We start from the raw sequence: 14,176 nt of genomic DNA on the forward strand, positions 1-14,176 counted from the left end.
CCCCTGATCTGGTGTGTTGGGGCTGGGGGAAGCCGGGGACGTGCCTGCCATCCCTCTGCTTCAGGATGCTCCAGGGCTGGGTTTTGCTTAGCTTTGATCATTGTCCTCCCTCCTTTCTCCCCCCACCACCCCGACCGCCAAAGGCGACCCTGAAGAAGTACCAGACGGAGCACCGCTCGAGGCACGAGTCCGTCGACAAGTGTCAGGCCGAGCTGCGGAAGCTGCGGAAAAAGGTCCAGAGCAGCAAGAACCCCCAGAAGTATGGCGACAAGGAGGTGCAGGTGGGAACGGTGGAGGCGACATGGCACCCCCCCCCCCTCTTGTCCATGCAGAGTGCATGAGGAGGGGGTAGAGAGGGATAAGAGAGGAGAGGCAGTGAGGGGCTGCAGAGTGCATGAGGAGGGGTAGAGAGAGATAAGAGAGGAGAGGCAGTGAGGGGCTGCAGAGAGCATGAGGAGGGGGTAGAGAGGGATAAGAGAGGAGAGGCAGTGAGGGGCTGCAGAGTGCATGAGGAGGGGTAGAGAGAGATAAGAGAGGAGAGGTAATGAGGGGCTGCAGAGTGCATGAGGAGGGGGTAGAGAGGGATAAGAGAGGAGAGGCAGTGAGGGGCTGCAGAGTGCATGAGGATAAGAGAGGGATAAGAGAGGAGAGGTAGTGAGGGGCTGCAGAGTGCATGAGGAGGGGGTAGAGAGGGATAAGAGAGGAGAGGCAGTGAGGGGCTGCAGAGTGCATGAGGAGGGGGTAGAGAGGGATAAGAGAGGAGAGGTAGTTAGGGGCTGCAGAGTGCATGAGGAGGGGTAGAGAGATAAGAGAGGAGAGGTAGTGAGGGGCTGCAGAGTGCATGAGGAGGGGGTAGAGAGGGATAAGAGAGGAGAGGCAGTGAGAGGCTGCAGAGTGCATGAGGAGGGGTAGAGAGGGATAAGAGAGGAGAGGTAGTGAGGGGCTGCAGAGTGCATGAGGAGGGGGTAGAGAGGGATAAGAGAGGAGAGGTAGTGAGGGGCTGCAGAGTGCATGAGGAGGGGTGTAGAGGGATAAGAGAGGAGAGGCAGTGAGGGGCTGCAAAGTGCATGAGGAGGGGGTAGAGAGGGATAAGAGAGGAGAGGCAGTGAGGGGCTGCAGAGAGCATGAGGAGGGGGGTAGAGAGGGATAAGAGAGGAGAGGTAGTGAGGGGCTGCAAAGTGCATGAGGAGGGGGTAGAGAGGGATAAGAGAGGAGAGGCAGTGAGGGGCTGCAGAGTGCATGAGGAGGGGGTAGAGAGGGATAAGAGAGGAGAGGCAGTGAGGGGCTGCAGAGAGCATGAGGAGGGGGTAGAGAGAGATAAGAGAGGAGAGGTAGTGAGGGGGTAGAGAGGGATAAGAGAGGAGAGGCAGTGAGGGGCTGCAGAGTGCATGAGGAGGGGGTAGAGAGAGATAAGAGAGGAGAGGTAGTGAGGGGCTGCAGAGTGCATGAGGAGGGGGTAGAGAGGGATAAGAGAGGAGAGGCAGTGAGGGGCTGCAGAGTGCATGAGGATAAGAGAGGGATAAGAGAGGAGTGGCAGTGAGGGGCTGCAGAGTGCATGAGGAGGGGGTAGAGAGAGATAAGAGAGGAGAGGCAGTGAGGGGCTGCAGAGTGCATGAGGAGGGGGTAGAGAGGGATAAGAGAGGAGAGGTAGTGAGGGGCTGCAGAGTGCATGAGGAGGGGGTAGAGAGAGATAAGAGAGGAGAGGCAGTGAGGGGGTAGAAGAGGGATAAGAGAGGAGAGGTAGTGAGGGGCTGCAGAGTGCATGAGGAGGGGTAGAGAGAGATAAGAGAGGAGAGGTAGTGAGGGGGTAGAGAGGGATAAGAGAGGAGAGGCAGTGAGGGCTGCAGAGTGCATGAGGAGGGGGTAGAGAGAGATAGGAGAGGAGAGGCAGTGAGGGGCTGCAGAGTGCATGAGGAGGGGGTAGAGAGGGATAAGAGAGGAGCGGCAGTGAGGGGCTGCAGAGTGCATGAGGAGGGGGTAGAGAGGGATAAGAGAGGAGAGGCAGTGAGGGGCTGCAGAGTGAAGGCATTTGTAGGTGAGCAGGAGGAGCGGATAGGGAGCCGGTGCAGTGACTTCAGAAGAGGGGTTATGGGATCCTGGCGACTCTGGCGAAAGATCAGTCCTGCAGCTGAATTTAGCACCGACTTCAGGGGAGAGAGCGTGCGCCGGGAGACCTGTGAGGAGCAGGGTGCAATAGTCTAAGCGGCAGGAGATGAGAGTGGATAAGCGTTCTGAAAGGAAGGGACGGATTTTGGCGAGGTTATAGAGAAAGAAACGGCGAGGTCCATATTCAAAAGCCTTTTAAACGGTTAACTTAAAAGTTATCCATCTAAGTGGCAAGAACGGCGTATGCAGCGACTTATCCGGCAAACGGTTAGCCAGATAACTAGCTGTCCGGCTAGAATGTAGGTGGCTAAGTCGGGGACGTTCTTGGGGGAGGGACGAGGGCGCTTCAGGGAGGAGCGGAGGTAGCCGGATAACATCTCCTAAAGTTAGCTGGACTGACGTGAAGAAAGCCAGCGATATTCCGCAGCTAGCGTTGGGGACAGGATCCTGGCGTGGAGAGGTAGGGCCCGGAAACCCAGCAAGCCAAGAGGATGTGGCAGGGAGGGGAGGAGGAACTGTCAAGGTCGAGAGGTCCATCCTACCCCTCCCTACCCACCAGGCACTCACTCTCCCAGCTGCCCCTCAAGGGCTCCATCAGATTCCATCCAGGCGTCTTGGACCACCTCCAGCGAAGGGGAGCCTCGTCCTGTAGGGGGCACGCAGCGCTCTGGGGTGTCGCTCTCAAAAAGCATGGTGGGGGAGGGGGAGGTAAGGCATTGAATTCCCTTTCTCCTGAGCTGCACTATCTGGGAGCAGTCGCTTTATATCCCTGTGCCTCAGCTCTAATCCCCAGCTCTGTCACTCACTATGTGTGGGACCCTGGGGGGAGTCACTTTATCTCCCTGTGCCTCAGCCCTAATCCCCAGCTCTGTCACTGACTCTCTGTGTGTGACCCTGGGGGAGTCACTTTATCTCCCTGTGCCTCAGCTGTAATCCCCGGCTCTGTCACTGACTCTCTGTGTGTGACCCTGGGGGAGTCACTTTATCTCCCTGTGCCTCAGCTCTAATCCCCGGCTCTGTCACTGACTCTCTGTGTGTGACCCTGGGGGAGTCACTTTATCTCCCTGTGCCTCAGCTGTAATCCCCGGCTCTGTCACTGACTCTCTGTGTGTGACCCTGGGGGAGTCACTTTATCTCCCTCTGCCTCAGCTCTAATCCCCGGCTCTGTCACTGACTCTCTGTGTGTGACCCTGGGGGAGTCACTTTATCTCCCTGTGCCTCAGCTCTAATCCCCGGCTCTGTCACTGACTCTGTGTGTGGGACCCTGGGGGAGTCACTTTATCTCCCTGTGCCTCAGCTGTAATCCCCGGCTCTGTCACTGACTCTCTGTGTGTGACCCTGGAGGAGTCACTTTATCTCCCTGTGCCTTAGCTCCAATCCCCGGCTCTGTCCCTGACTCTCTGATGCTTACAACTAGCCTTCTGATAGAGGGATTAGAAATAGCAGAGGAATGCTATCTAACATCATACTTTGTTTCCCTAAAGACGTTGGACTCATGAGAACATTTCAGCGGGGCTCACACGTCCAAACACAGGATAGAAGCTCTCTGGCCCCCTGTCCTGGCCTTCACCTCCTCCACCTTATACTCAGAAACTTCTTCCTGACACGGAGAGAGAAATTCCTGTCCTGCCATTCAGGCCTCGAGAACAATGAAATCCTCCCTCAGCTAACTGGGATCCGTTCCCACAGGAAGAAGTAGCTTGACCTTGCTTCCTGCCAGGAAACAGAGGCAGAGACCTCGGCGATAAAAAGAAACCAAGAAGCGCTTCATGCTGATAACATAATGAAAAAAAAAAGATTTTAGTTAAATATGATTCCTTTTAGTAAATTCCCTGTAGTGCCTTCTGAAGGGAGAGGCTGGGACTGCAGGAGCTGTGACTCCCCCTCCACACCCAGCGCTCCTGCACCATTCCCTACAGCGCCTCCTGCTGGGAGAGGCTGGGACTGCAGGAGCGGTGACTCCCCTCCACACCCAGCACTCCTGCACCATTCCCTACAGCGCCTCCTGCTGGGAGAGGCTGGGACTGCAGGAGCTGTGACTCCCCCTCCACACCCAGCACTCCTGCACCATTCCCTACAGCACCTCCTGCTGGGAGAGGCTGGGACTGCAGGAGCTGTGACTCCCCGCACACCCAGCGCTCCTGCACCATTCCCTACAGCACCTCCTGCTGGGAGAGGCTGGGACTGCAGGAGCTGTGACCCCTCACACCCAGTGCTCCTGCACCATTCCCTACAGCACCTCCTGCTGGGAGAGGCTGGGACTGCAGGAGCTGTGACTCCCCCACACCCAGCGCTCCTGCACCATTCCCTACAGCACCTCCTGCTGGGAGAGGCTGGGACTGCAGGAGCTGTGACTCCCCTCCACACCCAGCGCTCCTGCACCATTCTCTACAGCGCCTCCTGCTGGGAGAGGCTGGGACTGCAGGAGCTGTGACTCCCCCACACCCAGCGCTCCTGCACCATTCCCTACAGCGCCTCCTGCTGGGAGAGGCTGGGACTGCAGGAGCTGTGACTCCCCCTCCACACCCAGCGCTCCTGCACCATTCCCTACAGCGCCTCCTGCTGGGAGAGACTGGGACTGCAGGAGCTGTGACTCCCCCTCCACACCCAGCGCTCCTGCACCATTCCCTACAGCATCTCCTGCTGGGAGAGGCTGGGACTGCAGGAGCTGTGACTCCCCCACACCCAGCGCTCCTGCACCATTCCCTACAGCGCCTCCTGCTGGGAGAGGCTGGGACTGCAGGAGCTGTGACTCCCCCTCCACACCCAGCGCTCCTGCACCATTCCCTACAGCACCTCTGCTGGGAGAGGCTGGGACTGCAGGCGGTGTGACTCCCCCTCCACACCCAGCGCCCCTGCACCATTCCCTACAGCATCTCCTGCTGGGAGAGCCTGGGACTGCAGGAGCTGTGACTCCCCCACACCCAGCGCTCCTGCACCATTCCCTACAGCGCCTCCTGCTGAGAGAAACTGGGACTGCAGGAGCTGTGACTCTCCCACACCCAGCGCTCCTGCACCATTCCCTACAGCACCTCTGCTGGGAGAGGCTGGGACTGCAGGAGCTGTGACTCTCCCACACCCAGCGCTCCTGCACCATTCCCTACAGCACCTCTGCTGGGAGAGGCTGGGACTGCAGGAGCTGTGACTCCCCCTCCACACCCAGCGCCCCTGCACCATTCTCTACAGCGCCTCCTGCTGAGAGAAACTGGGACTGCAGGAGCTGTGACTCTCCCACACCCAGCGCTCCTGCACCATTCCCTACAGCACCTCCTGCTGGGAGAGGCTGGGACTGCAGGAGCTGTGACTCCCCACACCCAGGGTTCCTGCACCATTCCCTACAGCGCCTCCTGCTGGGAGAGGCTGGGACTGCAGGAGCTGTGACTCCCCCACACCCAGCGCGCCTGCACCATTCCCTACAGCGCCTCCTGCTGGGAGAGACTGGGACTGCAGAGACTGGGACTGCAGGAGCTGTGACTCCCCCACACCCAGCGCTCCTGCACCATTCCCTACAGCGCCTCCTGCTGGGAGAGGCTGGGACTGCAGGAGCTGTGACTCCCCCACACCCAGCGTGCCTACACCATTCCCTACAGCGCCTCCTGCTGGGAGAGACTGGGACTGCAGGAGCTGTGACTCCCCCACACCCAGCGCGCCTGCACCATTCCCTACAGCGCCTCCTGCTGGGAGAGGCTGGGACTGCAGGAGCTGTGACTCCCCCACACCCAGTGCTCCTGCACCATTCCCTACAGCACCTCCTGCTGGGAGAGCCTGAGACTGCAGGAGCTGTGACTCCCCCACACCCAGCGCTCCTGCACCATTCCCTACAGCGCCTCCTGCTGGGAGAGACTGGGACTGCAGAGACTGGGACTGCAGGAGCTGTGACGCTCCTGCACCATTCCCTACAGCGCCTCCTGCTGGGAGAGGCTGGGACTGCAGGAGCTGTGACTCCCCCACACCCAGCGTGCCTACACCATTCCCTACAGCGCCTCCTGCTGGGAGAGGCTGGGACTGCAGGAGCTGTGACTCCCCCACACCCAGCGCGCCTGCACCATTCCCTACAGCGCCTCCTGCTGGGAGAGGCTGGGACTGCAGGAGCTGTGACTCCCCCACACCCAGCGTGCCTGCACCATTCCCTACAGCGCCTCCTGCTGGGAGAGACTGGGACTGCAGGAGCTGTGACTCCCCCACACCCAGCGCGCCTGCACCATTCCCTACAGCGCATCCTGCTGGGAGAGGCTGGGACTGCAGGAGCTGTGACTCCCCCACACCCAGCGCTCCTGCACCATTCCCTACAGCGCCTCCTGCTGGGAGAGACTGGGACTGCAGGAGCTGTGACTCCCCCACACCCAGCGCGCCTGCACCATTCCCTACAGCGCCTCCTGCTGGGAGAGCCTGGGACTGCAGGAGCGGTGACTCCCCCACACCCAGCACTCCTGCTGGGAGAGGCTGGGACTGCAGGAGCTGTGACTCCCCCACACCCAGCGCTCCTGCACCATTCCCTACAGCGCCTCCTGCTGGGAGAGCCTGGGACTGCAGGAGCGGTGACTCCCCCACACCCAGCACTCCTGCTGGGAGAGGCTGGGACTGCAGGAGCTGTGACTCCCCCACACCCAGCGCTCCTGCACCATTCCCTACAGCGCCTCCTGCTGGGAGAGCCTGAGACTGCAGGAGCTGTGACTCCCCCTCCCACACCCAGCGCTCCTGCACCATTCCCTACAGCACCTCCTGCTGGGAGAGGCTGGGACTGCAGGAGCTGTGACTCCTCCCACACCCAGCGCTCCTGCCCCATTCCCTACAGCGCCTCCTGCTGGGAGAGGCTGGGACTGCAGGAGGTCTGATCTCCCTTACTGTTCCCTCCAGTGCCTATAATGCAGTATCTGAAAGGAAACTATTTGAGGCATAAGAAAGGTTTTAGTGGGTAAGAAGTTTAAGCAGTAAAGTATTTATAATTCTTTCCCTGTGGTAATTTTGGTTTCTCTGGGGTGACTTGGTGCTTGGATGTATTATCTTAATACGCAACATTACAAAAGAGGCAGAGAGAAGGGAGGTAGAGAGAAAACCTAAAGGGGAAGGAACAACAGAAGGGTGATAAGAGAGTGGGAAAGAGAGAACGGGAGACATGAAAAGCCCAGTGAAGGAACTCGCTCCCTTTGGTGGTGGTGTGGTGTCACCAGGCCGTATAAAGTGGGAGACGGTGTGGGACGTGCTGGAGGAACCGGTCAGGCTGCGGCCTGCATCCCTGCTCTGACACCCGTCTGCTCCCTCCCCTCCCCTCCGTTCCTCTTTTTTTTTTCCCGTCAGCACGTGGAGGCAATGAGCGCCAGGCAGTGCGAGCTGGACCAGTTCGTGGCGGAGGGGTACAAGGCCGCCCTGACAGAGGAGCGCCGTCGCTACTCCTTCCTGGTGGACCGGCAGTGCGCCATTTCCAAGCACTTCAGCAGCTACCACGCCAAGGTGAGGCCCGTGCCAGTGAGAGGGCCCCCCCCCCCCCCCCCCCCGGACCTCTGCCCCGAGGCCTACAGGAAGCTTGGCTGACGGGGTCTCTCCCCCTCTCCCCAGGTGAAGGAGCTGCTGAGTGCCAAGCTGCCAGCGTGGGAGCAGTCCTGCACCCAGCCCACAAAGCTCCCAGAGAGGGTCCTCACCCTGGTGAAACAGACGGCGAACAACAGCTCAGCTGGAGCCCTCATCTCGGCTCCCACGCCCAGCGCCAAACCGCTGGAGGTCCCGCCAGAGCTGGCCCCGCTCCTGGGAGGAGGGGGCCTCGCTCTCAACCATGTAAGTCTTCCGGGGCCGAGGGTGAGGGGGACCAGGTGGGGGGTTTATGCTACTGTAACTTTTTTTTTTTGATGTGGTCTTGGGCTCCTTCCAGACGATGTCCATGCAGGAGCTGATCCCCCTCTCCAACGGGGACTCCCACCAGCCCCGGGGCTCCCGCGATATGGGGCCCCCCGCCGCCGCTGATCCTCCTCTCCTGGCTGTCCAGAGCCCACCGCAGCTGGCGCCCCCAGCTCCGAAAGCCAGCGACGTGTACTCCTGCACTTTGCCCATCCCACGCAAGCCCGCCTCCGAGACGCGGCTGGCGACTCTAGGTAAGGTGTCTGCTCTGACTGTGCGGCCTCCGTACCCTGCTCAGCCGACGAGCTGACACTCTCTTACCATCTCCAGCCTGAAAGGAGACCTGCCCTTCTGCCTGGGCTATGATCCTATGTGCTGTACAAAGGAGACCTGCCCTCTGCTCAGGTTATGATCCTATGTGCTGTGTAAAGGAGACCTGCCTTCTGCCTGGGCTATGATCCTATGTGCTGTACAAAGGAGACCTGCCCTCTGCTCAGGTTATGATCCTATGTGCTGTGTAAAGGAGACCTGCCCTCTGCTCAGGTTATGATCCTATGTGCTGTGTAAAGGAGACCTGCCCTCTGCTCAGGTTATGATCCTATGTGCTGTGTAAAGGAGACCTGCCCTCTGCTCAGGTTATGATCCTATGTGCTGTGTAAAGGAGACCTGCCCTCTGCTCAGGCTATGATCCTATGTGCTGTATAAAGGAGACCTGCCCTCTGCTCAGGTTATGATCCTATGTGCTGTGTAAAGGAGACCTGCCCTCTGCTCAGGTTATGATCCTATGTGCTGTGTAAAGGAGACCTGCCCTCTGCTCAGGTTATGATCCTATGTGCTGTGTACAAGGAGACCTGCCCTCTGCTCAGGTTATGATCCTATGTGCTGTGTAAAGGAGACCTGCCCTCTGCTCAGGCTATGATCCTATGTGCTGTATAAAGGAGACCTGCCCTCTGCTCAGGTTATGATCCTATGTGCTGTGTAAAGGAGACCTGCCCTCTGCTCAGGTTATGATCCTATGTGCTGTGTAAAGGAGACCTGCCCTCTGCTCAGGTTATGATCCTATGTGCTGTGTAAAGGAGACCTGCCCTCTGCTCAGGTTATGATCCTATGTGCTGTACAAAGGAGACCTGCCCTCTGCTCAGGTTATGATCCTATGTGCTGTACAAAGGAGACCTGCCCTCTGCTCAGGCTATGATCCTATGTGCTGTACAAAGGAGACCTGCCCTCTGCTCAGGCTATGATCCTATGTGCTGTGTAAAGGAGACCTGCCCTCTGCTCAGGTTATGATCCTATGTGCTGTACAAAGGAGACCTGCCCTCTGCTCAGGCTATGATCCTATGTGCTGTACAAAGGAGACCTGCCCTCTGCTCAGGTTATGATCCTATGTGCTGTACAAAGGAGACCTGCCCTCTGCTCAGGCTATGATCCTATGTGCTGTACAAAGGAGACCTGCCCTCTGCTCAGGTTATGATCCTATGTGCTGTACAAAGGAGACCTGCCCTCTGCTCAGGTTATGATCCTATGTGCTGTACAAAGGAGACCTGCCCTCTGCTCAGGCTATGATCCTATGTGCTGTATAAAGGAGACCTGCCCTCTGCTCAGGTTATGATCCTATGTGCTGTACAAAGGAGACCTGCCCTCTGCTCAGGTTATGATCCTATGTGCTGTACAAAGGAGACCTGCCCTCTGCTCAGGTTATGATCCTATGTGCTGTACAAAGGAGACCTGCCCTCTGCTCAGGCTATGATCCTATGTGCTGTACAAAGGAGACCTGCCCTCTGCTCAGGTTATGATCCTATGTGCTGTACAAAGGAGACCTGCCCTCTGCTCAGGTTATGATCCTATGTGCTGTACAAAGGAGACCTGCCCTCTGCTCAGGTTATGATCCTATGTGCTGTACAAAGGAGACCTGCCCTCTGCTCAGGTTATGATCCTATGTGCTGTACAAAGGAGACCTGCCCTCTGCTCAGGCTATGATCCTATGTGCTGTACAAAGGAGACCTGCCCTCTGCTCAGGCTATGATCCTATGTGCTGTACAAAGGAGACCTGCCCTCTGCTCAGGCTATGATCCTATGTGCTGTACAAAGGAGACCTGCCCTCTGCTCAGGTTATGATCCTATGTGCTGTACAAAGGAGACCTGCCCTCTGCTCAGGTTATGATCCTATGTGCTGTACAAAGGAGACCTGCCCTCTGCTCAGGTTATGATCCTATGTGCTGTACAAAGGAGACCTGCCCTCTGCTCAGGTTATGATCCTATGTGCTGTATAAAGGAGACCTGCCCTCTGCTCAGGCTATGATCCTATGTGCTGTACAAAGGAGACCTGCCCTCTGCTCAGGTTATGATCCTATGTGCTGTACAAAGGAGACCTGCCCTCTGCTCAGGCTATGATCCTATGTGCTGTATAAAGGAGACCTGCCCTCTGCTCAGGCTATGATCCTATGTGCTGTATAAAGGAGACCTGCCCTCTGCTCAGGTTATGATCCTATGTGCTGTATAAAGGAGACCTGCCCTCTGCTCAGGCTATGATCCTATGTGCTGTACAAAGGAGACCTGCCCTCTGCTCAGGTTATGATCCTATGTGCTGTGTAAAGGAGACCTGCCCTCTGCTCAGGTTATGATCCTATGTGCTGTACAAAGGAGACCTGCCCTCTGCTCAGGTTATGATCCTATGTGCTGTACAAAGGAGACCTGCCCTCTGCTCAGGTTATGATCCTATGTGCTGTACAAAGGAGACCTGCCCTCTGCTCAGGTTATGATCCTATGTGCTGTACAAAGGAGACCTGCCCTCTGCTCAGGCTATGATCCTATGTGCTGTGTAAAGGAGACCTGCCCTCTGCTCAGGTTATGATCCTATGTGCTGTACAAAGGAGACCTGCCCTCTGCTCAGGCTATGATCCTATGTGCTGTACAAAGGAGACCTGCCCTCTGCTCAGGTTATGATCCTATGTGCTGTACAAAGGAGACCTGCCCTCTGCTCAGGTTATGATCCTATGTGCTGTACAAAGGAGACCTGCCCTCTGCTCAGGCTATGATCCTATGTGCTGTACAAAGGAGACCTGCCCTCTGCTCAGGTTATGATCCTATGTGCTGTATAAAGGAGACCTGCCCTCTGCTCAGGTTATGATCCTATGTGCTGTACAAAGGAGACCTGCCCTCTGCTCAGGCTATGATCCTATGTGCTGTACAAAGGAGACCTGCCCTCTGCTCAGGTTATGATCCTATGTGCTGTATAAAGGAGACCTGCCCTCTGCTCAGGTTATGATCCTATGTGCTGTACAAAGGAGACCTGCCCTCTGCTCAGGTTATGATCCTATGTGCTGTACAAAGGAGACCTGCCCTCTGCTCAGGTTATGATCCTATGTGCTGTACAAAGGAGACCTGCCCTCTGCTCAGGCTATGATCCTATGTGCTGTGTAAAGGAGACCTGCCCTCTGCTCAGGTTATGATCCTATGTGCTGTACAAAGGAGACCTGCCCTCTGCTCAGGCTATGATCCTATGTGCTGTACAAAGGAGACCTGCCCTCTGCTCAGGTTATGATCCTATGTGCTGTACAAAGGAGACCTGCCCTCTGCTCAGGCTATGATCCTATGTGCTGTACAAAGGAGACCTGCCCTCTGCTCAGGCTATGATCCTATGTGCTGTACAAAGGAGACCTGCCCTCTGCTCAGGCTATGATCCTATGTGCTGTACAAAGGAGACCTGCCCTCTGCTCAGGTTATGATCCTATGTGCTGTACAAAGGAGACCTGCCCTCTGCTCAGGTTATGATCCTATGTGCTGTACAAAGGAGACCTGCCCTCTGCTCAGGCTATGATCCTATGTGCTGTACAAAGGAGACCTGCCCTCTGCTCAGGCTATGATCCTATGTGCTGTACAAAGGAGACCTGCCCTCTGCTCAGGTTATGATCCTATGTGCTGTACAAAGGAGACCTGCCCTCTGCTCAGGTTATGATCCTATGTGCTGTATAAAGGAGACCTGCCCTCTGCTCAGGCTATGATCCTATGTGCTGTACAAAGGAGACCTGCCCTCTGCTCAGGCTATGATCCTATGTGCTGTACAAAGGAGACCTGCCCTCTGCTCAGGCTATGATCCTATGTGCTGTACAAAGGAGACCTGCCCTCTGCTCAGGCTATGATCCTATGTGCTGTACAAAGGAGACCTGCCCTCTGCTCAGGTTATGATCCTATGTGCTGTACAAAGGAGACCTGCCCTCTGCTCAGGCTATGATCCTATGTGCTGTACAAAGGAGACCTGCCCTCTGCTCAGGCTATGATCCTATGTGCTGTGTAAAGGAGACCTGCCCTCTGCTCAGGCTATGATCCTATGTGCTGTACAAAGGAGACCTGCCCTCTGCTCAGGTTATGATCCTATGTGCTGTACAAAGGAGACCTGCCCTCTGCTCAGGTTATGATCCTATGTGCTGTACAAAGGAGACCTGCCCTCTGCTCAGGCTATGATCCTATGTGCTGTACAAAGGAGACCTGCCCTCTGCTCAGGCTATGATCCTATGTGCTGTACAAAGGAGACCTGCCCTCTGCTCAGGCTTATGATCCTATGTGCTGTACAAAGGAGACCTGCCCTCTGCTCAGGTTATGATCCTATGTGCTGTACAAAGGAGACCTGCCCTCTGCTCAGGCTATGATCCTATGTGCTGTACAAAGGAGACCTGCCCTCTGCTCAGGCTATGATCCTATGTGCTGTACAAAGGAGACCTGCCCTCTGCTCAGGCTATGATCCTATGTGCTGTACAAAGGAGACCTGCCCTCTGCTCAGGTTATGATCCTATGTGCTGTACAAAGGAGACCTGCCCTCTGCTCAGGTTATGATCCTATGTGCTGTACAAAGGAGACCTGCCCTCTGCTCAGGCTATGATCCTATGTGCTGTACAAAGGAGACCTGCCCTCTGCTCAGGCTATGATCCTATGTGCTGTACAAAGGAGACCTGCCCTCTGCTCAGGCTATGATCCTATGTGCTGTACAAAGGAGACCTGCCCTCTGCTCAGGTTATGATCCTATGTGCTGTACAAAGGAGACCTGCCCTCTGCTCAGGCTATGATCCTATGTGCTGTACAAAGGAGACCTGCCCTCTGCTCAGGCTATGATCCTATGTGCTGTACAAAGGAGACCTGCCCTCTGCTCAGGCTATGATCCTATGTGCTGTACAAAGGAGACCTGCCCTCTGCTCAGGCTATGATCCTATGTGCTGTACAAAGGAGACCTGCCCTCTGCTCAGGTTATGATCCTATGTGCTGTATAAAGGAGACCTGCCCTCTGCTCAGGTTATGATCCTATGTGCTGTACAAAGGAGACCTGCCCTCTGCTCAGGCTATGATCCTATGTGCTGTACAAAGGAGACCTGCCCTCTGCTCAGGCTATGATCCTATGTGCTGTACAAAGGAGACCTGCCCTCTGCTCAGGCTATGATCCTATGTGCTGTACAAAGGAGACCTGCCCTCTGCTCAGGCTATGATCCTATGTGCTGTACAAAGGAGACCTGCCCTCTGCTCAGGCTATGATCCTATGTGCTGTACAAAGGAGACCTGCCCTCTGCTCAGGTTATGATCCTATGTGCTGTACAAAGGAGACCTGCCCTCTGCTCAGGTTATGATCCTATGTGCTGTACAAAGGAGACCTGCCCTCTGCTCAGGCTATGATCCTATGTGCTGTGTAAAGGAGACCTGCCCTCTGCTCAGGTTATGATCCTATGTGCTGTGTAAAGGAGACCTGCCCTCTGCTCAGGTTATGATCCTATGTGCTGTAAAAGGCGACCTGCCCTCTGCTCAGGTTATGATCCTATGTGCTGTACAAAGGAGACCTGCCCTCTGCTCAGGTTATGATCCTATGTGCTGTACAAAGGAGACCTGCCCTCTGCTCAGGTTATGATCCTATGTGCTGTGTAAAGGAGACCTGCCCTCTGCTCAGGCTATGATCCTATGTGCTGTACAAAGGAGACCTGCCCTCTGCTCAGGTTATGATCCTATGTGCTGTACAAAGGAGACCTGCCCTCTGCTCAGGTTATGATCCTATGTGCTGTACAAAGGAGACCTGCCCTCTGCTCAGGCTTATGATCCTATGTGCTGTACAAAGGAGACCTGCCCTCTGCTCAGGCTATGATCCTATGTGCTGTACAAAGGAGACCTGCCCTCTGCTCAGGCTATGATCCTATGTGCTGTACAAAGGAGACCTGCCCTCTGCTCAGGTTATGATCCTATGTGCTGTACAAAGGAGACCTGC

The 14,176-nt window shown here is 56.2% G+C and overlaps 1 protein-coding gene across 1 annotated transcript in view; it reads left to right on the plus strand.

The window, feature by feature from the left end:
- LOC115082195 (brain-specific angiogenesis inhibitor 1-associated protein 2-like) overlaps window positions 1–8,105 on the plus strand; it is a gene marked incomplete at its 3' end in the record, with an annotated part of 19,456 nt that extends 11,351 nt beyond the window's left edge. Inside the window, 4 exon segments of the mRNA XM_029586445.1 lie at window positions 92–281; window positions 7,405–7,557; window positions 7,663–7,878; window positions 7,973–8,105. Of these exon segments, the coding sequence (XP_029442305.1) occupies window positions 92–281; window positions 7,405–7,557; window positions 7,663–7,878; window positions 7,973–8,105 (692 nt within the window).
- Between the last annotated feature and the right edge of the window lie 6,071 nt (window positions 8,106–14,176).

Source organism: Rhinatrema bivittatum, unplaced genomic scaffold (genome assembly GCF_901001135.1).
Source record: "Rhinatrema bivittatum unplaced genomic scaffold, aRhiBiv1.1, whole genome shotgun sequence".
NCBI classification, from domain to species: domain Eukaryota; kingdom Metazoa; phylum Chordata; class Amphibia; order Gymnophiona; family Rhinatrematidae; genus Rhinatrema; species Rhinatrema bivittatum.